At 39.0% G+C, this 23915-nt stretch overlaps 1 protein-coding gene across 1 annotated transcript; it reads right to left on the minus strand.

Moving 5' to 3' along the window:
• Positions 1-215: 215 nt before the first annotated feature.
• LOC139724307 (uncharacterized) lies at positions 216-21993 on the minus strand. Its single transcript, XM_071635449.1, has 5 exons — positions 21788-21993; positions 15725-15890; positions 2514-4214; positions 1682-2012; positions 216-874 (listed from the first exon to the last, which is right to left on the minus strand). Exons 2-5 carry the CDS (start codon positions 15854-15856, stop codon positions 651-653), a joined length of 2388 nt encoding a protein of 795 aa, XP_071491550.1. The 5' UTR covers positions 15857-15890; positions 21788-21993; the 3' UTR covers positions 216-650.
• Positions 21994-23915: the final 1922 nt, after the last annotated feature.

Below are 23915 nucleotides of genomic sequence, written 5' to 3' on the forward strand. Positions count from 1 at the left end.
AAAAAAATTATTCAAAAGTCAAGTTGAGGAAACCTTACACATTCAAAGAAGTACAATTAAATTCAATTAAATTCAAGGAATCTTTCACTTGGCCCTGCATGGGTCTACACAGTTTGAATTGTCAGAGTCACAAGATATCCCTGACTCACCTAACAAAGTGCACATGTCACACAGAGCTATATTCACAATCTCTCTGAAGAGATTCTGGTCACATGTTGCTGGAAAGGTAACACTCCAGTTCCACAGAGATTTGTTCTCATCAGTCGCACGTCGGCAGGAAAGTTTGTTGTTCCCGCTCACCAACCGAAGTGCATCGGATCGCAGTCTGATGAATACAACTTGTGTTGGTCAACGTGTCTTATCAGGTCAGCATCAGGCATGCCGGGGGTGATTTGATGAGACGAGATCATCCAATGAGGATCACGCGTGACATGTCTGACACAGACCTGATAGTTGACCAACACAAGTCGGATTCATCAGACTGAGATCCGTTACACTTGGTAGGCGCCCAGAAGCAACAAACTTTGCTTCCGATAAGTGACCGATGAGAAAAAAAAAAAATCAATCTGGAATGAGGGTATAAGATAGAGAACTAACTACATGTAGAAGGATACCATTAGGTCAGGATTTGATGAGCATTGATGCTGCTTTCATGCCACCCACTCATAGAGCAAACTCATTTCAATCAGCCACAGCTTTGCCCTGGGATCAAGTTGACCTTGGCAGTCGTGCAAGAGACGAGTCCTCAGCTGATCCACCGAGTCCCCGATCTGGAGGAGGCATAACTTGTCCTCCTCAACTTGAAGAAGCCTCAACTCGCTGTGCTTCTTCACCCCTGGGGTGGGGCTGGAGCTGCTCCTCTGCTGCGTAGCTTCTTGAGATATTAATGGAAGAAAAAAGTTTTTAAAAAATCAGATTGTCACTAAATAGCAACTACATTCAATTTCTGAGATCATTCTGAATGGTTATCATGACCATCATACTACAAGAATATCATCTAAACAAATGGTATTTGTAACAAGGACTTTCCCTTCACACTATTGAAATACTCTTTAAATTCCACAGGCTACATGTGAACAAATGTAATGTCAATAACACTTTTAGGATACTGGTATCAAGGGGTCAAAGTAGATAAGATCTACGGGTGGATGATCTGGTACGTTTGTCAGCTTACTGGGATCATGCACAAGAGAGGAACCTTCCTTCAAACGGCAGACTTATTTGCTATTCCAAACAGAAAAACCAAATTTCATAGAGAACAAACATTTGCATACTGTAAAAGAGTGGATACTTTTGCATGAGTAATTTTTTTCACACCCGAATGGGTAAGATAAGTTTTGTGTGTCTTTAATTCCATGCAATCAAGACATTAAATACTGGAAAATATGGCAAGTATGGCGTGCTTTTTTAATATTTTTGCGCTTGTTTCTGGTTGCACGAAGTTGCGCAAAAATTTCAAGATTGCTGCTTGTGTTGGAACTGAACACGCACATTTTACGTTCTTAAAGAAAAAAATCTTTTTATTATTTATGGGGACTAAAAAAAAACCCCAAAATACAAGCATCAAACTTTGTTTTTTACAACTTTTTCGATGATTTTGTTATTACTGTGTGCATTCTGACAAGTTCATGCTTCATGAAAAATGGCATAAAATATAATGATGAATAAAATCTGAACATACCTCCAAGATAGCACTTGAGATAGCACTTGAACATGATCAGCAGCAAGTACACCATCACCACCACCTGTTGTCGATACCAACGCAGATAATCTTCCCTCTTTCCCTCCTTAAAGCCAAGGCTGTTGTCGTTGTAGTCGGTCTCTTCTGAATCGCTGGCATCACCACTCTTGTCGTCTCTGCGCTGTTTTGGCACATACTGGAAGTACTTGCTGACAATCTTGGATAATGAGAGTATCTCGTCCCATGAAGAAATGCCACCATATTCAGATTCAAAGTGCCAGTTGAAGGTAAGCTCTGCGAGCCTGAGGCTGAGGAAGTCATGTCTGAGTGTCTAGAATGAGAGTGGACACCAACAAATGATGAAGAGTAGATGGAAGAGAGAGTATAGATTCACACATACTTCACAGTTATGAAAAAGGCAATTTCATGGGAATGGTCATTCCATTTTTTTTTTATTATTTTAACATTCCCCATATACACTCATTATGAGTAAAAGCAATAAATTATAACTTTGAAGGTAAACTTTGCTGTACAAGTGTTTCTGATTTATACTGCATGCCAGCCTTCTATGATGGATAACTGCCAATGTAGGTTAACCAGAATCGATAAAGTTTTCTACCCATGAATGACATGATAACGGTATCCAATTTTCGTAAAGTGGATGTAATGCTAGATTGATCATATGAGTTCAGTTCATATGTAAGGTTAACAACAAATAGACACAAGAAAGAACATTAATGTATGATTATTTCTTCTTATTTATCTATTTCTTTACCAAAGAGACAGCAAGGTTCTTTTTGTGTCAGAGTAATCTTTGAAGTTAAACACTTACCTCAAACATGAGCTGCATTTGAGGAAGACCCTGAAGATGCAGGCCACTTATTTCTTGCGCAATCATCTCAACATGGTCTCTGTGGTTCAAGCAGCCAGTCAGGGCGATGCTGATCTGTAACAGCTTCTCAAAGACCGGCAGAACATGGTTCATATGGCACAGGCCTTCAGAACACCTACACTGCAGGGAAGGCTTACCCCGCCTGGCAGATGTGGAATTGCTGCTTGTGGGAGGCGGTCGAAGTTCCACTACCAGGGAATGGATCCACCTTGCCACCACCATGCACTTGTCTTTACAGGTACCTGGATTGAGAATGGCATGTGCATGGCATGTGGGTCTCCTTGCTGTATTCCACCTCAGCTTCCTTTCCACGTCATCCTCAAGGACGCTGGCAATGAGGCGCAGTGCAGCGAGGTCCTTGTGCCACTCAAAGGAATTACATGGTGGCCGTATGAGGACATCTCCAAGGTGCTTTAAGCCCTCCCACGTAATAGGCATGTCACTTACTCCGGGGTGATGGAGATGTTGCACATACTTCATGGTTTGATACACCAGGGCACTCTCAACACTGGTGCGACAGGATGGAAGTGTGTTCCTGATGAGGTCAGCATAAAATCTGGCATCGGGTTTACACTTGGACGTGGCGAAAGAACATATAAAATCCATGGCTGCAGGGATCTCTTCAATGCAGGTATCTATCGTGTTCAGCTTCATCGTACTAAATGATGAGATTCTGTCCCCACATTTAACGGTGTCCCTGTTTTGTCCAACAGATTTAACCGAGCTGTTAGCACATTTCATGTGCTCTGGTGCAGACTCTAGCGACGACCAACATGCCCACAAACAGTTGCTGCTTTTCACTTTTTCTTCTTTTTCACAGTCTTCATGTGAATGAGTCTCAAACAAAGTCTTTGCGGAATGATCATGCTTGTCTTCACACTGTTTATTTGCCCTCGAAGGTAGGGGGGACGGAGTCCTTGGAAGTGATACTTTAGGGCTAAGTGATACCTTAGGGCTTTGTGATAATTTAGGGCTCATCTGCAATTCTGGCAAAAAGCTGGAATCCGAGTCACTGTCACCAGAGTCACTGTCTTGACGGCTCCTCACCTCAACATCACTGTTATCATCATGGCTACAATCGTCTGCATCAGAAGATGAAGTGATTGTTATAGGTGAAGCCCTCTTCCTCACATGTGAACATGACTCAGGGGAATCCAAACAAATGACGTCAGAGCTGCCGGATGACAAGTTCTCCTCCTGCCTGACTGCTGAGCTGTCAGTCGTATACAGCTCCACTAATTCCGGTGAATCTGTTCGATGAGAAATCGCGTCCAGCTTACGAGAGGATGGCTCGTCTGAGACAGGCCACTCCCCTCCCTCATTCTCAGACCTGCACACAGACTTACTTGAAGCGATAGATGTCTTTTTCGCCACCCCTGGCACTGCACCGGCAGCAGATGGGCAAGAGAGAGCAACAGTTCTATTGTCTATGCCGAGCCTCAAATGCAAGTTTGTCAGCTTTGAAGTGGCATGCATGCTGCTTGCGGCTGAATCCTCACTACTTATTTCGGTCATGTCTGCTCTGATGTGGCTCCTCTGCATAGATATCTTCCTCCTAACTTTTCCAGAGTGGGAGGGTCGCTGTTTCAGCCAGTCCACTTTCAAATGATCTTGGTGGACCTCCACAGATATGAACTCTTCCTAAAATATACAAGCATAAAAAAGACAAATAGTAACACAGAAATTCTAGAACACGATGACAAGAGTTACATTTAAGTAGACTAAAACAAAACAGCTAGACATCATGAACTTGTTCATTTAAGTGCCATTATAGGGCTGTGCAAGAAGTCCTGGATGTGTCTTTCTCTAGAAGAATTTGTTTTGATTTGCATTTCTGGTGACATGAGCTTCCAGACAAGTGTAAGCATACATGCACGGCCTTCCCTTCTTCCTCTTTTTCTTTCTCTCCACAAGGTGGAGCTCAATCAATGTGTTGCATTCTGTGTTAGACTTATCTTATCGATGCATAATCCTATCGATGCACAATCTTTCAGTTTCTGGCCTTTCATATCTGTAGCTCTTCTGAGAATCACAACCATGTTGAAACAGTACACCTACACACTTGTATATATATTCTGAAACGAAATTTGTATTATTCTTTTAAATGCTTTGTAACAGTCTTAATTTCTATCCAACCACAGGGTTCCCACAGAAATTTGAAAACAGAATTCCATGACTTTTCCATGACTAAATTGCTGCTTTCCATGACTTCCTTTCTGGCACGGTTCCCAAAATCAGACACGTTATGATGGCCTCCACCTCCCCTCCCAGCCATCCGTTCCACCCACTATCTTACTCATGACATGTACAACGTACATCTATTATCATTAGTATAACTATATGTCCCGGGAGTTATGTAGAATTTGGAATATGTCACAAAACTGGGAAAAATGGAAATCATTAACACCAATTATAGTAGCAGAGTATGATCAAAGAGTATGAGAGTTGCGAGACACGACAAACTGGAAAGCTGCCATAGCCAAGAGGTAAATGCAATTCCATGATTTTTCCATGACTTTTCACAAATTTTCCAAATTCCCTGACATTCCATGACCACAAATTTTTCCAGGATTTTCCAGGATTTTCCATGACTGTGGGAACCCTGAACCAGTTACAAGGTACAGTTTCCTAAGGTTCAAGTCTTATCTCCCATGGGTGGTCCCAGACTTTATATTGTACAAGTGTCCCACAGCCATTGTACAGTATGAGCTGAAAATTTCATATACAGATACATTTACTCTCACAAATTACTAAATCACTGATTCTCCAGAATTATCTGTACAATTTGATAGGAAGGCGTAACAACCAGCAGGGATACTGTAACAGTGGTTTCTTTCGCGGTGATTTTATTTTCACGCTTTTCGTGCTTTGAGGTTGAACCGCGAATTTAACATTACGCGAAAATGTTTTGAAATGTCGCACGAAATTAACCACGCAAGGAAATGTTTTGAACTAACCGCTTGTTACAACGCTATTGCGCACATGCACACACGAAGATTCCGCGCATTGAGTGTATTGATGGTCAACACACACACAGCGATACCGCACAATGTAGGTACAAGCATGTTAAAGTACTCGAGAGACGGGATTTCAGGTAAGCCTGCATTGAATTCCAATTTCTATTTAATAAATAAAAGAATAATTGGATTATAGTTTGGGTTTTCATGTGCAAAATAAAACAGTTTTTGCCGACTGTGAATTCACAGAGTTTGCAGACTGCAAATTTAAACACACGCGAAAAAGTCCGCACCGATAGAAACCGCGAAAGTATCTGTACGCGAAAGAAACCACTTTTACAATATTAGAATGGTACTACCAGGATTCACGATGTATTGTCAAAAATTTTTGCTCTGCTGGATCTCGACCACGCACAATCTTGCAAGCTGCATATACACAAAAGGACAAGTGAAAAGTTGTGGTACAAGCTACTAAGTACTGTAAAAGTGGATATTTTTGCGAGACTAATTTTTTGTGCTTAGCCGGGTAAGAAGAGTTTCGTATGTTTTTAATTCTGCGGAATCAAGACATCAATTAGTGGAACATACGGCAGGCAAAAATATTTGTGTGCTTTTATTTTTGCAGTAGTTTCTGGCTGGGTGAAATGTGCAAAAATTCCAATACTGTGAACTTTTCCACTTTTACAGTATTGCAATTTTTGTACACAAGGTATACCAGAGAGATGTAATCAAGGGTATGATAATACTGTACCATGGCATACATGACTATACAACTTATAGCCCTGTCTGTTATACAGGTAATCAAAGACTATAATACTCATGGTACCAGAAAGGGGATACTACATAAAGTAGAAGTACACATTAGAAAAATGCAACCGCATGTACAGTATGTACAACAGTATATGTGCAGAACTAAGATTGCAAAACAATGAGGCACAAAGGCCTAACAAATTCAATCTTTTTCATTTCTGTGATGCTACATAATGTATCTCTGATCACGTATATATCAAAGACTAGAAGCCTGGGGAGATGTTGGTGGCCCAATTGAATCAGTCTTCACTCAGTGCTCACCGGGAGACAATTAAAAACCATGAATACAAGGTGTAGCACATGTCAGCAAGTATACATGTGCACTGAAGCGTACTCTTATCAAGTAACGGTCCACTCCAGTCAAGATTTTTTGGCTGAGTGTATACTTTAACTTACACAGAGATCAGTGAATTGTAGAGCTGTACACAGTTGGTTACGGAGATTCTTGAAAATAATCTGAGCCAGGCCAGCCTTCCAATTCCATGATATCCCCACGCTCCCGGGTTTTACTACCAGAGCAGAAATGATTTTCTTACCATGCCTTCACACAACCTGCCAGATCAGATATCATTTTCCCACCTTGCCTGAGAACATCTTCCTACATGATATGCCGATCTACCATACCCACACAGACCAAGCACTTTAAAGTTATTTTTTTCCCCCATCTGATCTGATATGGGAATTTGCCACTCTTCTCAACCGGCCAATCATCTACAGCCAAGTATATGATGATACCAGACAGCATGCATTATTAAATTACAATTACAGTACTTTGGAAATGAGGCATTTTATGGTAGATTGAATCATGTCACTCCTCACTCAGATTCTCTTTCTTTCTCTCATTTCCTCCTGCTGCCTAATTGCAAGTTCATATTTCCTCTCCTTCTACATTGTAGGTCTGTTCACACTTAAATGTCACAAGGAGGATGATAAAACCTTGCTTTTGCATTCAAAGGTCCAGTTTACCTTCGGGAGCAGTGATCTAAAAAAAAAAAAATCAAGATATCAGGTGCATGTATACAATTGTATATGTGTAGGTCTGTTGTATAACAAAACATCCTACTGTCGGGGGCTGGGGGCTGGGATAGAACCCTAGGGATTGGTTGGTTTTCAGATACCCGGGAAGTACTCATAAATGAATGAGCGGACCAGTTGATCTGCAGTGATATGTGAGTTTATTACTGTTCGTTTCTGTTTTATTACTTCAAAGTAATAAAACAGAAACAAAAAAGAAACCCTGCAAAGAACAAGCAGAGAGAAAAAACAAACATCATAACACACTTCATATATGCCATGATTACACCAGCAATATGTTAGCTTGTTACCCAAAACCCACTTGGTTCTACATGGCACAAATCACAAAAGCTCTAAATTGTTCGTCTCCGTCCATATAATTTGCTGCAATTATTAAAACTCTCTCCACCTCTAGTGGACTTTCCAACTGGTTCCCCGTATCTTCCGGGGTGAGACAGGGCTGTATCCTCTCCCCCCTGCTCTTTATCATATACTGTACATGGACCAGATCACAAAGGAGGCAAACCCAGATCTGGAGGCACTAAATGAACTCTTGTTTGCTGATGATCAAGCCATAATGAACAACAACAAGGATAAACTGCAGGAGCACACAGATCTGCTCAACGCATGCTGTGAGAGTTATGACATGAAAATCAGTGTGAGTAAGACTGAAGCCATGACAGTCAGTAGAACCCCAGAGAAGCTTGAAATCAACATCAATGGAGCTCAACTGAAGCAGACAACTGAGTTCAAGTACCTGGGCAGCATATTTACAGTAGATGGGAAACAAGACAGAGAAATAGAAACACGCTGTCAGAAAGCAAAGGGGCAATTCCGCGGTTAGTAACGTTACATTTGAACAAATTTAGATATTTGTTTTTACTACAAAATTACCATTTATTCATTTCAAGTCAAAATTATGTCATAAACATATTCATCCTTCCCATGTTTATGATACAGAAAAGAATGAATACAATCCAAGAAATATTAGAATTGCTATGGCAACTTAAAGGGCTGGTTAGTAACGTTACGAAAAAAGGACATGACAAAAAAATCAATGTCTTGTAACAAAAAGTGTGCAAAAATTCAAGTTACTTCAAACAAAGTGTTGCATTAATTTCAATTATTGCATCGTGACAAATGTTCATGCAAATTTTTTTAGCAGTTCGACCGATAATTTTTTAGCTAGACCCCCAAAAGCATGGTTAGTAACGTTACGGTTAGTAACGTTACATTTGTCCGGAGTAATTCCGCAGGTCATTTCACCCTTTTGTAATTGACAAAATGTCACATGACTTCTGGAGTATTTAAATGTATTCATCTTTTACCCTTTAGCAAAGCTTTGAGGAAAAAATTTCAAAGAAACCCACTGTAATTTGCATTTAAGTGAATTTCAGCATCCCCAGTCCCACATGTACATTTTAGATGATGGTTTTAGATCTTGCAAAATCAATGAATACGAAAAATAAAATCTACTGAATTTGAAAGACCTTAATGATTGATGAACATCCATGGCATTAGTTGATACCTAAATCAAGGAGTAAGATAAAGAGGCACATTTCTTTTATCCATGTCATGTCCACCTAACTGCGGAATTGCCCAAAGGCAGTCAGCTACCAACTGGCCCCCCTTCTTAGACACCCCAATATCCCAAAGTGCACAAAGGCAAAGCTCATCAACACCATCTTCCTGCCAACTCTCACTTACATTTGTACCAGTGCCAGACATGGCCCCTAACAAGAACTCTTGAGCAGAAGCTGGTAACATACGAGATGAAGTGTCTGAGGAAAGCCGTGAACAAGACCAGGAGGGACATGATACGAAATGAGGTGATCAGAGACATGGTAGGCGCCACATCTGTCCTACATCATTTCAAGCAACAACGTATTAAATGGTTCGGTCACCTCACACGCATGCCACCCAACCAGCCCCCCTTACAAGCTTACAACCTGAGATACTCGGGTGCAAGAGCCAGAGGCAGACCAAGGCGACGCTGGAGAGACTCTGTGGCAGATACCCTGAATGCTCACGATATGTCCCTTCTCCAGGCTTTGCAGCATATAGATGCTTATATCTCCCCGCGACGCCCCCGGGTACTTTTAAGCGGAAGGAAAAAGTAAAGTAAAGTAAAGTATTAAAACTGTAACTCAAAATGCATAATTTTTCCTCAACGACCGGTGATATATAATAATCTCCATTATGGTTTACAATACCACTGAATTGCACATCATAACTGCTTTATGTAATATTATGTCAAATGCTTATCAACTCCTTCAAATAGATTAAAAAGTTGAATTATTATTTCCAAAGCATTATCAACTGCTTTCATTTCCTCAGTAATCTTGCTTAACACAATCCATGCCAAAACTTCTTTTTTACTAAGTTGCACATCAAATACTAACATGTTATACTGGTACCAATGATTCATGCATGAAAACATAAAACAAACTTATTCTTCTCCTATATTAACCTTTATCAGTTCATAATATAATCACCTCATTAACTTAACAAAACCTGCACTTGGTTTTGGTATACTGTTTACAATATCCACATTATCATTGACTCAAAATGACCTGCATTCATGCCAACCTCACATGTTGTTCGGCATTTATCCTCACTAACTTACTCATACTGGTCAATAGCACAATCAGGGTATGCAATTGTGTAACAGGGCAAAAATGAAAAAACTTGGTGAAAATGCTTTTTTTGTTGTTTGTTGTAGCTGAGTGTTCAAATTTTCATTTCATGTAAAGAACGAGTCAAAATTTTGCATTAAACTGCGCATAAATTAGCATTTAAATTAGGGGTGTTCGAATTACATTGAAATGACTAATATATTGGAAAAATTCATTAAAAAAAAGGAGAATGTTTTTTTCATCTGATAATGCTGTTAGATATTCCTGATAAATATCTCTTTCATTCACCACCAGCACATAGCCACGACATATCACAAAATATGAATGAATTTCATATTTTCACTTCTCGAAATGGATGATCAATTTTATAGGCATTATTTTGAATTCAAATAAAACCACTTTTACATATTTTATCATATTCACTTTTGCCAAAGAGTGAAGAGGCGAAACTTTCAGGAATAGGTAACAGAAATATAGTGGCCATTATTACAAATTTTTATGAAATTAGGGCTGGTACTTTGGAAGATATTATATTTTTCATCAAAAAATTATCTGTACAGTTTGACCTTGAATGTGCGCACAGTGTTTGGATCAATTCTCATATTTGTAAACACAGATAGAAGAATGAATGTGAGATTTATGATGACTTGAGTTGATATCCAAGCTGTGACAGTCAAACAATGACATATTAAGCCAAAATGATATGTTTTTGATTATGATATCTTTAGAAATTGAACAAGCATTGAAATATGAACACTGAACACTTATCATACTGTATGACCTTCATGCAGTATAACATGGGCGTGTATCGCACTTATTTATGCTCAGCAATTTGTAAAAATATAAAAAAATAAGTTCCTATTGCTCAAATTTGCTAAAATTTTCACACAATAGATTTCTACATATGTACAATTCATGGTTAAAAAAACAAGGATATTCAATAAGGGGAAAAGAGTCTTTAAAGTAGTCAAATTAGGATATACCTCACTGAAAATACCGAAAAACGGCTGCACTTATTTTACTCGGCATTTGAAAATGGTTCAAAACTCAAAACTGGCTGAACATTTATTGGCAAACAGCGCACCAGATTGTAGTGTGTCTTCAGTACTTTCAGGAAAAGCAGAAAAATAAGCTGTTTCTCCATGTATAGCTGTACAGCATGGGTTAAAAGGTCACAATGTCACAAAAAAAAGCTAGCATTACACTCCTACCAGGAAGGGACTTCAGACCTTATAACTTTCTCCAGCTGAAAGAACCACTGTTTTTTATTGCATGCAAGCAATGCCAGGAAAAAATCCATTAATTTGATACCAAACACATAGGGGTAGACTTAAGATATGGACCTCAAATCTTGATTTTACGTAAGTTGTAAAACGCTTTTTTTGACGCATTACGTGGGTTTTGGGGGACTTTTTGGTAATTAACCTTCAATAATTAACAGTAAATGAGAAGAAATTAGCTATTGTCGTACCACATGTGATTACTGATGTCTTAGCATGCTGCATGTGAATTTTTAAGTCAGTTGGTGCATTCTTTTAGAAGTTACAATTTTTTAAAGTGAGAAAGTCATGATTGCATACCCTGATTGTGCTTATCACCTACTGTAATTGTAAAGGTCCGTATGACGCTGATACACACTCTAATCATATAAACATGATATCTAAATGAACCAATAATAACGGTTATTACAACTTCCATTCATTCAGACCAATATTCATCCACTTGACAAACTCCATCGCACGGTGTAAATTACATAACTCTTCACTCCTACTCTGTGCCAAGTGTGTGGTTGAGTGCACTGCTGTGTACTCTGTGTGCAGCTAACACACACTGGACACAGGGTCAATGGCTGAGAGGACAATAACTTCATTCACCTCCACTGTTCATTTACTCTATTTACCGTTCAGTTCAGTTTATTCAAACCAAATCAAACATGACAAAAATACAAGACATAACTGTAAAAATTTAGAATGACAGGTTTGGGACCCCAGTGAAGCACAGCTTGTGGTCGGGGCCCCTTTACACAATAAAACGGTAAAATACATTCAAATTACTTGTAAACTTCATACAATAAGCATATATGCATACAGAAATCATGTACTCAACATAAATATCATTTAGAAAACGAAATACAAGCCTACTTCCAACAGATTTCTTCCAGTGACCTTATTGCCTCTCCCCCTCTCTGCAGAGCAAGGTGCAATGCCCCAGACCACCAAAACTGGTTGGCTCAGCACTTTCTGTGACTGGTCACTCACAAAAGTATCACTCCTCCTTTCCGTAAAAGTTGTATTTGTGGTTATTATTTTCATATTCTGTATAACCTCAACTGTAATTGCAAGGCGCATACTCATTTCTATCTCTCCCATAGCATCTCAACTTCAACATTAATCAACCAACAGAACTATATCTTAACATGTGCAAGTACACAAGCCCCAAAGTGGTGAAGTGAAACTAGCTGGGGGATTACTAGCATGGGATGGCAGCCCCAGAACGCTCGCTGGGACTTGTCCCCTCGTCCCCGCGAAGTCGGGTATGGGGACAAGATTTGGAGGGGAGAGTGACCTTGGGGCGTAATTGATAGCGTCCAGCTGTGGTCATCAAATGTGCGCATGCGCTATGCCTGGATTCAAGTGGCAGAGCTCGCTCCAAGCCCCAAAATGCCCCCACAGCTCGGGGACAGATGAGATACCAATAGTTACGTTCAGACGGGAGCCCTTAACCACGAAGTTAGGAAACTTCGAGGTTAGTGCTTGTAGTTAGGGACCGTGAAGACGCACTCATAGTTAGCAAACCTCGAGGTTTGCTCGATGTTTCGAGCCACGAGAAATCTTATGGTTAGCGCTCTAACCACGAGCCGCGGGGGTCCCCACTCGTAGCTAAGCACCGTGTGGACACAAAACACAACGAACTCGAAGTTAAGAGTGACCTCGCCGTAAACTCCAGCCCCCACAATTTCCCTCTGCTTCCGGGTCAACCTCCAAAACGTACACCACAAATACACTACACTTGAAAAACCTATGACGCACGACACAACAATATCATCTTTCTTCCCATGCGCTTGATCTCTGAAACTGAACACGTCGAACTCGCTACTGTATTCTATATTCTTCTCCGACGCTAAAAAAATGTGTTCCACAAATATCTTCATAAAGACATAAAGTCAACAGTGCAGTGCTATCTCTGCATACCATGACAGAGAAAAAGAGTACCTGTAAGCGAGTCCGACAGGGTTCGACTAAAGAATAAATAGACGCCTTGTTAGCAGTGTGGGCTGAAACTTCCGGTTTTGTGGTTTTAACATCGAGTGGGACCCTCTCGTTACAGAGGGCAGAAGCTTAATCTCGATGTTTCGTAACCTCGAGGTTAAGGTTCGTCGTGTGGACACACGTCGTAGTTAGGGGGCAAGAGCTAAACCTCGAGGTTAGGGCCTGCCGTCTGAACGTAACTAATGTGAACGGTCAGTCGTAAAAAAGATATGATCTCTTGTGGCTGTCCCCGCGTCGCGGGGACCAATGTGAACACGGGGTACACCCTATACAGTACTGTAGGCACACCAAGCCCGTGCAATGTAATACACTTTCTCAACACAAAATTCTGTCCTCTGACACTACCATATAATTTTTTTTTTTTTTGCAATAAAGCCTGAAATATAAGGAGATATCAGTATTTTTCTCAATAAACCGTAACTGTAGACGGTCTAGTCTGGAAACACTTTTATTTTAACTACTGTTCACATTTTGTGTATTTCACAATACTTAACATCGATTATACGGATTCAAATTTGCATAGTGGTTGTTTTTATCCCTAACTCACATTTCAGCATTATTGGGTTTTTGTTTTATCTGCAAATGGTAAATTATGCCTCTAACATTTAACACCAACTTCACAACCTCTGTGCAAATCACATAAAAATATAAACTGCCATATTTGTATAGGCACTAATTCCTGGGATTTAACATGAACTACATGGAGCATTGAATATTTTTGTAGCTTCACATACACTACAATGGTGCATGTCAAGAACTTGATGTACATTTGTACATTGTATGTACAAGAGACCGGTTAATTCATTAATCCTGTCATTCAATAAGTGAATTAGCTGAAGAAGATATTGCAGCCTACTTTTTGTGGGTTTTGAGCTACAAATTTGTAGATGGTCACATGATATGGATAACAAAACATCACTGCCTAAATGTTAACCCATTGAGGACGGTTTGATTTTGATACAACACACATTTCCCATATACACCTGCCAAAGTACAGTGTGTATACTCGGGACTCGTCCTCAACAGGTTAAGCAATGTAAAACATGCACTACATGTATCTGGGAGGGTTTAGGGACACAGAACAAAGGAAACAAAAGGAGTGAGTAGAGTGTCATTAGCAGCAAGCCAATCCGGTATGGCAAGGAGAGATTACAGCAATGGAGTGAGCAAACAAAAAGGAAGGGTAGGGCAGGGCCAGTGCAGTGATGATCCCTATAAAGCTAATGGGTGGGCAACGGGCCAATGATGAAGGTGGATGGCGAGGCAACCTCAAACAAGATTAGGAACACAGTGATGAGGGGTATTGAAAGGGGTGTGAGAAAACCAGAATTGGGGAAGGGGGGGGGGGATCAAACAGGATGAATAGAATGCCCATGCTGATGTACACAAGTAATTAATGGCAAGGAATACAACTGGGAGCCAACCAACAAGAGCACTGCACATAACATATGTACATGCAATGTACAGCAGTATAACGAAGAAGGTTCAAGAGCAAAGCAATCAGCTGAAGGATCTCAGTCGCAGAGACTGAGCCTCCAACCCCAAGCACCTTCTGATCTGGAGATTCTCCAACCTGAAAACCCTAGCAAACTGGAGACTCCACCTTGATGTGCGTAAAGAGCATATCACGAGCGTGAAGCATGAAGTCCCCTTCAGCTGGGGTCCAGGGCCATGAGTAAAGGGCCCTGGAACTCTAGGGTTCTAAATGCTCTTGTGCTATTTCTCATGCTTACATTGTATTTTTATCATATGATGGCACTAAGGAAGTAATATTTCAGTGATTCATATCATATATTTGGGCTTACTAAAACTTCATTTTATATAAAATACAACTTCATTTCGTGTATCATAATACATCTTAAGCCGGAACCACAGAGCCAGGGTGGGAGAAATTAAATCTCAAGCGTGAGAATGGGAGATTAAATTGCGAAAATGGTCTTTTGGCTAGAGACCTCTCATCGAAAGTGGGAGAGTTGGAGTCTCTGCAGTTGTTTGTAAGCTGGCGCTACAAAGTCAGAGTTACCTTATTGTTAGTGTATATCTAGCAAAGGCCCAACAAGCCTTGTGACATCAAAAATGTAGATTAACAATGCATTCCAATAATAATTATAACAGAAACGTAACTTGCAAAACTTTATGAATTCTTCATGTGCAGTCGTAAAATATTGATGATCTTCCATAGAAATGTACTGCAGGTAGTGTAAAGGACCATTAGAAGCCAACACAATTGGAAAATTCGACACACTGAACCCAAAACATGTGTCAACCAATCACAAGCAAAGCATCTGATGAATGCCCTCTAGCTGCTAAATAGTTGTATTTATTATCTACCCCTCAAATTCATGTACCGGTAATAACCATACATCAAACCCCAGCAAACTAACCATTTAGTCTACAAATGTTGCTTCCTTAAACAGTTAAACAATGATAAAGAAAAAGAGACGAATAAAGGAGTAAAAAGTTACCTCCTTTTCTTCCTCCTCCTCTGAGTCCGAGATGTCACTGTATTGTATACTCTGTTTCCTCTTCTTGAATGGCGACATTTTGATCTCCCCTACGTCTTCCATAGAAGACATAGCTGTCAGTTCCTCCACCATTCACTTTGAGATGGTGAGGCCTTGCTCGAGGTACCTGTCAGTAAAGATAAGGACTGTCCATTATCTCTATTGTATGATGGGCACATTTAGGGTTTGAACAACTTGAACGCTAATCTTACACTGTATAATTGATATTAAATCATTGCCGACATCTCAATCAAATCTGATCAATGCCAATATGTACACAAAATAATGATAAAATAGTTGAACATTTTGAATAAAAAATACGTTGTAATGAATTGAAACTGAATCAATATACAATGTACACTGTACGTGTACTGTGCACATGAATGATTATTGTCTATGGTGTCTGTATGTTACTGTGAGATACCACATCATAGTTTTTCTGAGTACAAACCCAGCACATTTGCACTTCACTTTCACTCCACTTCGATTGCAAGCACCAAATTTTTGAACACAAATATAAGGCTATCAAAATTCAGCACATTTTAGTTGTACATGAATGGGAGAAATATGACTTACAGTACAGGAATACAGAATTGTACCCTCTATGATTCTACTATCTAACGAAGGATAGAAAGAAAAAAAAAAAGTGAAGTTCGAGAAAAAATGATAAATGAAAGCAGAATGGCTGCATTTTAAGTGCACTAAATGTCAGTTCTACTCCCATGTACTGTATCGTTGTTCATTTGCCACCTTAGAAATCTTCAGGGCACGTAAATATTGGGTGATTTCAAGTTGGGTGCCAATGCTAATGCTATTTCCCAAACAACTAACACCGACATGAAAATCAACACAACAAACTGATCACAAGCAGACTTCTACTCTGAATACACAATACATTTGCGTTTAATCTACACTGCCATTCAATGATTTTGTATGATTCATAAACACTCAGGTCCATACAGTGTGTAATTCACTGCACTTGACCAAAAGATCGGACTGTAATAATGTTGTCGGGGATATGTTCCACCGAGACTACTGTACCTCTGGCTTCACGGAATCCCCTCCTATACGGAGAGCCATGAAAAAAGAAGAAAGAGAAAAGCATCCTCTGGACAGACAGATTTTTCTCTTTATAGTAATTTACTATCGACCTCTCGGCTCTAAATTGTTAAAACATAGGCCTACATTTACCTTGGAAAATTACAATATACCTTGGAAGTGAGCGTGAAGTTAAATACCAACCTTATTTGCCCTTTGATGTCATTAAATATAAATGAAATCAATAATTTTTTGGTAGGCGCTGTGCAGAAAATGTATGGCACAGAGAGGAAAATATCTCTTCGGGCTAATATCGTTGTAGTTGCACATTCCCAATGTATACAAGTATGTACATCAAATGGCACCCCCTTTTCTTATGACATAAAGTTTAATACGGCCTATGCTCATCATCCTGGTACACAGTAGCGTCACACATTTCAGACTCAGAGAAAGGACCCCACCAGCAACCCCAACATGTACGTTACATGGTTGGGTCTTTCCATGGGGTTGGGGCATGAAATGTAACATAGTGGTCAAAATTTCATCATCACTTTATTCAAGTTTAATGAAGTTCTTTGAAACTATTGGTCATCATAACAATTAATTTTAAAAAAATTTTGACAACAAAGGTCATTTTAGAATTTTATGGCCACCTGTTACAAATAATGAATACCTACATATGTGATGCAGGTCTACACCAAATTTGAGCTCTTGAGGGATTTTTTCATGAGAATTCCAATTAAAAGAGTTTACAACATCAAACCATTTCACCGATACAAGTTCATAAATGTAGCATCCTCATTAGATGCGCTTTTCCCAAGTAACATCATTATTTTTCACAAAATACTAAAGTTAACCTGTCATGGGAGTAATGCTCTTTATGTTCATTAAGGGTCAAACTTGACTACGAAAAAAAGACTGTCATAAATTTGCTCTAGAAACACTTTGAATGGACCACAATGAACATACAGTAATGCAATTATGCAAGTTTTTGAGAAAGATGAATTGTGTCTCAATTAGTCCTTTTTGAGTAACGGATATGAAATGACGGTTACCTACATTGTATGTGATGCGGACACGGTGTCCACATCACACAGGTATAGTTTGATATTTTTGAAGAAATTTATGGCTAACAAAGTCCTACTGTTCCAGTAGCAATCGATTCTTGAAGACTCAGAATAGACGTCACAAAGTGCAAAGAGTCATGAATAGAACTGAAATGCAAGGCTGTCAGGATGATGGGGTCACCAATGACACAATGGTGTCTGCATCACATACATGTAGGTACTATTTTGAACTAAAATGAGGTCTAAGGAGGCCTAAATATGCTTATTTTGACCATAAAATGAATCATGTTTGAAGAAACTGCTAGAAACAATGAGTTGAGAAACACTCAATGCAATATCTGCAGTAACCATGCCATTGGCTGACAAGTGAAAGTACTATGTGATGTGGACACCAAATTTTGGTGTCCGCATCATGAGCATTGTGTACATGGTTTCAGGCAAATCGATTATCTGTTAACAACCGCAAATGTAACTTTATTGTTTTTAGTAATCGCAACAAATCATATGACACTGATTTTGTTAAAGTGGAATTGAATGATGTTCAAATTCCCAGGGTAGAGAAAACAAAATTTCTTGGTGTTATTTTAGATTCAAAATTAACATGGAAGCCTCATATACAAGAGACAGAGAAAAAAATATCAAACATTGGTATTATATCCAGACTAAGCTACATGTTACCTACCAATGTATTACGGATGTTATACTCCACTCTTGTTTTGCCCTATTTGTCTTATTGCAACATGGTGTGGGGAAGTACTTTTCAGTCCAGTCTAAAAAATTGACTTCAAAGCAAAATAAAATAGAAAGAGTTATACAATGTACATGGAGCGAACCCAAAATCTAAAGCAGGCCCGTTATACTCAAATAAAATTGCTTACTTTGAAAAATATCACCACCTATCAGCAATGTATTTATCAGTGTGTCAACAAACTTATGCCTGACCATTTTGTTCAATTGTTTGATATCAATCAGAATGTGCATAATTACAATACACGCTCCTCGTCATTAATGCATTTGCCCAGACCCAGAACCTTGTCTTACCAACATAATATTCGTTTTATGGGCCCCAAGAAATGGAACAATTCATCTAAAGACATAAGAAATGCACCATCTCAAAATTGTTTTAAGATAAGACTCAAGAAAAAGTTGTATTCATCCATATAAGGTAGTTTATAGTGAGGGCTGCTAAATTTCTCTCAATTTACTAAAATGCATTATACATGTACATGTACAATGTTGCCTTGTTTTAGTATTACAAGTGTATGTATTTTTAGGTTCTCTTTACCTCTCCTTAATGTATTTTTTTCTTTCTTTCTTATCTTTTCTTTTCTTTCTCTTTTTCCTTCTTCCTATCTGTTTTCCCTCCTGCATCCCTAGCTTTAGTCTCCTGTATTTCATCTTGTAAATGTATAGTAATGTCTTTTTAGCTATGTTTCAATCAGATTCGACTACGTTTTCAAATGTTAAAGGTGCACTCACTTCAAGCTGTGCTTACTGAGTTGTCACCTCCAGTTTGTCATTACTGAATTGTTACTGTTATTGTAACATGAATTGATCTGGAAATAAATGTTCTATTGAATTGAAAAATTGAAGCAACACATAGGTACATATTTCTGGATAAAAAGAGGTTTGTGTGTGTCTTCTTGAGCTGAAACATTATTCTTCGACTGTTTTACTGAAAAGCATTAGGAATGGACGAGAAATTAAGTACTATTGTTTTATGATTTGTTTATAGTGATTGATAACGAACATTTAAACAGGATTTACCTATGTGATGCAAAAATCTAGGACACGGTGTCTGCATCACATAGGTACTCAAACTCTGAGAAAAAATATTTTTGTGCATAGAATTCTGTATTAAATCTATCCATACTACCATAAAGCATTGTTAAAAGGCAATAGTTTTGAATCTAATAGTGAAATTTGGCAACCAGCAAGAAATAAAAAAATGACCAGAATACCTATGTGATGCGGACACCAAACCCTCAAACTTGCCCTTGTCCAATATAAAGTGTTCTTCAAATGTGTTGTAACTGTAGTAAAAAAATTTATCCAACTCCACAATACTTTAAGGGGTATTAGTTACATCTGTAGTCAGTTTTGAAGACTTCAATGTACAAAATTGACTTTTGACATTTTCCTTGTACCTTAGATGTGGACTTCAAAGCCCAAAATGGCTGTTACTTCTTGCAAATATGAAACCATTAAACTACCAATCACTTCCATCTTTAGCACATATGTTTATGGCCCAGGGTTGATTTCATTGATAGGTTTTGCAGCTCTGAACAATGCAACATTTCTGATGGGTCTGTGATGCTACATTCAAAGGATCAATGTGAAACATCACATAGGTACAGCAATCTTCACGTGTAATTAATATTAACTTTCAGATGGCCAAATAGAATTTTTATTGTGAGCGAGACAACTCATAATTGTGTATTTGCAATGATCTAATATGTGACCCGCTACAACAAAAGGATCCAAAAATCGGGGAGGACAATTATCTGAAAATTGCATGACATTATTCCCTTACTCTTCTACTTTAATTTCATATATAGCACAATCCATTAAAGTACTCGGTTGCGGAGATATCGATGACTTCATTCTAAAGCGCATGCCAAGTGGTTGAGGAAATCAGAGTTTCGAGAAAAACGCTTTCTAAGTTCTCCTTCCAACCCTATCAATAAATCATGATCAAGGGGAGGCGAGACAGTTTTCACCGCTTGACAATAGAAGGCATGCTCCTAGCGACCACCGTGATGTTCGTCCAATTTAGCGCCAGTGGTCTACGCATGACCAATCAGTAATCAGGATGCCACGCACTGACCAATAAGATCAATCCCTCGTTGATAGGGGCGGAGTCTAGTTGCGCCGCTAAATCCAAATCTTCAGACACGTTTCTGTTACGTTGAAAGTCGGAAAATCATGGCCAAGAATAACACTGATTTCTTGCCTTTCCTTTAATCATTTAGTTTCGAAATTTCGGCAGATGATAGACAAAACATTAGTCTACAAAATTATGCCAAAAACAGAAATCCGATTGTTTTGACTAATTTTGATGATGTGTCCTCAAAGTCGATTTTCTTGGCTAGGCCGTCAGCGACTTTAGGATCCTTTTGTTGTAGCGGGTCACATACACACTGTATGATCTATCACAAGGCACTTCTGTGTATCACAGTGTTTTGAACCCAACATACATTTGTGTTACACTTGGTACCCCCAAAAGACGCAAACAGTAAATCGAAACATAGGGTAGGACACCAAACATTAAATGAACACAAGAACAACAACAAAAATGGAAGATTCAATTTCTGTACCACACATTAACATACATACACTGTACATGTGTACACACATACCATAATTTACATACAAAAAACATTGAGCTTTGGGTAGTGTGTATTTACAGAAGTTGCATTTGTATGAGCAGGTGATGAGATTTTGCCTAGATGTGCCCCAACCCTTATGGAAAGACCCGGTTACCACTTCACTGGTTTATAAATGCGTCCGAGGTTAATTCCAGAACTGCAACAGGCAAGACAAGAGATTACCATGGCATGGTACTCTCTATCAAAGATCAAGGATTGTTCTTGTTCTGCCAAGTCTACCACTCTACCAGCCAGAGCAGGATTTTTAGTGGGTATCAGTATCATCAAATTTAGTAACACTGTCATTGATTAGTTGAATGGATATTCAGTAGGCCTAGGCCTAGGCCTAACGTCATTAAACTGCCAGCTGCCTGTCATAAGCACCAAATATTGATTTATTGGTGGTGATTTAACCTATATTCAAGAGGTCTAACAGTTAGGTCCTACAATACATGTAAACCTTCTTGAACTGTTCAATCTTGGAAGTTTCTTCAGATCATTGAGATTGGAAGTACGGCGCTGTGTAGCCTGTAGTCTGTAGGTCTACTTACCATACCATGGCTGCCATGGTCGTGAGATGAACAGTGATGAATGAATGTTGCACAGGTTCGTATAGCGCGCTCGATCTTGAGTTTGACTTTGGACCACTCTACAGTGGGGTTATCGTTTTTTTAACGTTCATAGCGGTTGGTGCTAACTTGGTCTTGGAGGCACTGTGCATGTAGACTCTACCGCCGTTCTCTAGAGTAAACCGGGGCAATCATCACTATAACCTCTGGCTCTTGTAAACATTCTGAGCTAGCTGGGTAATCCCAACATAACACGCGCTTTAGTAATTCTTTGTACTTTCGCTGTGCATGCATGTTACACGCACCTAGGGTACCTACCTCCGCTCCGAGCTCCAGCAATGTCATGAACATGCTTGTGATTGTGCTGGTGCCTACACGCGTGTGTTGTTTGCGTTCGGGAACTGTGTGTGTGCATGGACCTATGTAGGTCCATGGTGTGTGTGTGTGTGTGTGTGTGTGTGTGTGTGTGTGTGTGTGTGTGGGGGGGGGGGGAGGGGGGAGAGGGGGGGGGAAGAGGAGGGTGGGGGGTGAGAGGGGTGCAGCCCCTGCCCCCCCCCCCCCGACTTATGATTTTTTTAGGAGGGGATCACAATTGCGAAATACTGTAGTAGACCTTGAGTGAATTTAGCAACAAGCGAGTTACATTTTGGAAGGGCTTGGCGTATTTATTATTATTATTATTATCATAAATATTAATATTAATATTATTATTATTATTATTATTATTGTTATTATTATTGTTATTATTACATGTATTATTATTATTATTATTATCATTATTATTATTATTATTATTATTATTATTATTATTATTATTATTATTATTATTATTATTATTATTATTATTATTATTATTATCATTATCTCTATCTTCACAAGATATCTCTTGGAGATTAGTATCACGTCAAGTTCCATCCTGGAACCTTAGACCTCCAGTACTTTTCGCAGAATTCGTGCCGTCCCCAGCAATGCTGCTTTTTTGGAGCGTTTGCACTCGATCGGGCACACCAACGTCGTCCAAGTGCCGTATTATTGTATTATTATTATTATTATTATTATTATTATTATTATTATTATTATTATTGTTATTATTATCATTATTGTTATTATCATTAGTATGGTACTACTAGTAGTAGTACTCTTATTATTATTATTATCCCCATCATCATCAATATGGTATCATTATCTTTATTTTGAATATTCTTTTTTTTTGGGGGGGGTGGGGGCAAGAATTATGTTCAATCTTGGGGCTGGAGGTAGGAGGGGGACGCACAAGCGAGAGATCTGATACTCATGTATGATTTTTCTAGTGCTTCGTAGAATTGAAGATGTACAATCAAAACGTAGGACGATACATTCTTTATTTCACTGAAATTGTAGAGAACAAGAAAGAACTCCAACCGGGAAAAAAAAAAGAATTAATTGTTGCGTGATTTTCTCATTTACTTATTAATTTTTTTTGAACAACTAATATCTAAGTGCAGCACGCAACCGAGCAGGATCGGTTGGAGAATCAATGTGGGAGGCATGTTCCCTCGGCCCTCCAACACGAGGGAGCTTTTGTATTATAATTTTTAGGATTTAAATATAAATGGTCAGCTGCAGGGTGCACAAACTGGAGTGAACAATTCGAATACTTCTAATCGAAAAGTAAGACGATATGTTGGCATGATCATTCATTCGAATTTCATTAGAAAAAAAAAAGTCCCAAAGCAAACTAGGCGTATTTTTTTTAGTCTTAATTTGTTGCTGTTTTTTTATATTGGGGAATGTTTTCATATAGGCTGCTGATCAAATTACATGCACTTGAAAATCTAGTATCTGATGAGTCTAAAGTCGGAAAGGAAGGGTGAATACTTCAGAGAGGGGTAAGGCAACCTGCCTCCATGCATTATACGGCCATGAGGAGGAATATAATCATTATTTAACAAACAAACAAACAAACAAACAGATAAACAAGCTCTAAAATTAGATTTTGTTCAGGCTGACCCTGCATTCTTCATGAAAATTACATTCCATCAACTTGATACTGAAATAGGTCATGAATGTTAAGGGTGCAATTTCCCCCCTGCTTTCTGAAAGCGGTTGGTCAAGTGTTCTTTCATTATGC

Source organism: Diadema antillarum, unplaced genomic scaffold (assembly GCF_040938485.1).
Source record: "Diadema antillarum isolate AM-2024a unplaced genomic scaffold, OU_Dant_1.0 scf00000211, whole genome shotgun sequence".
NCBI classification, from domain to species: domain Eukaryota; kingdom Metazoa; phylum Echinodermata; class Echinoidea; order Diadematoida; family Diadematidae; genus Diadema; species Diadema antillarum.

Bases quoted from the DNA above. Each gene is read 5' to 3' on its own strand.
- LOC139724307 (XM_071635449.1), bottom strand. From the start codon at position 15,856: ATGGTGGAGGAACTGACAGCTATGTCTTCTATGGAAGACGTAGGGGAG. The intron at 4,215-15,724 runs GTAACTTTTTAC...TGTATATTTTAG, and splicing joins AGGAGGAGGAAGAAAAGGAG to GAAGAGTTCATATCTGTGGA. The intron at 875-1,681 runs GTATGTTCAGAT...TAATATCTCAAG, and splicing joins TCTCAAGTGCTATCTTGGAG to AAGCTACGCAGCAGAGGAGC.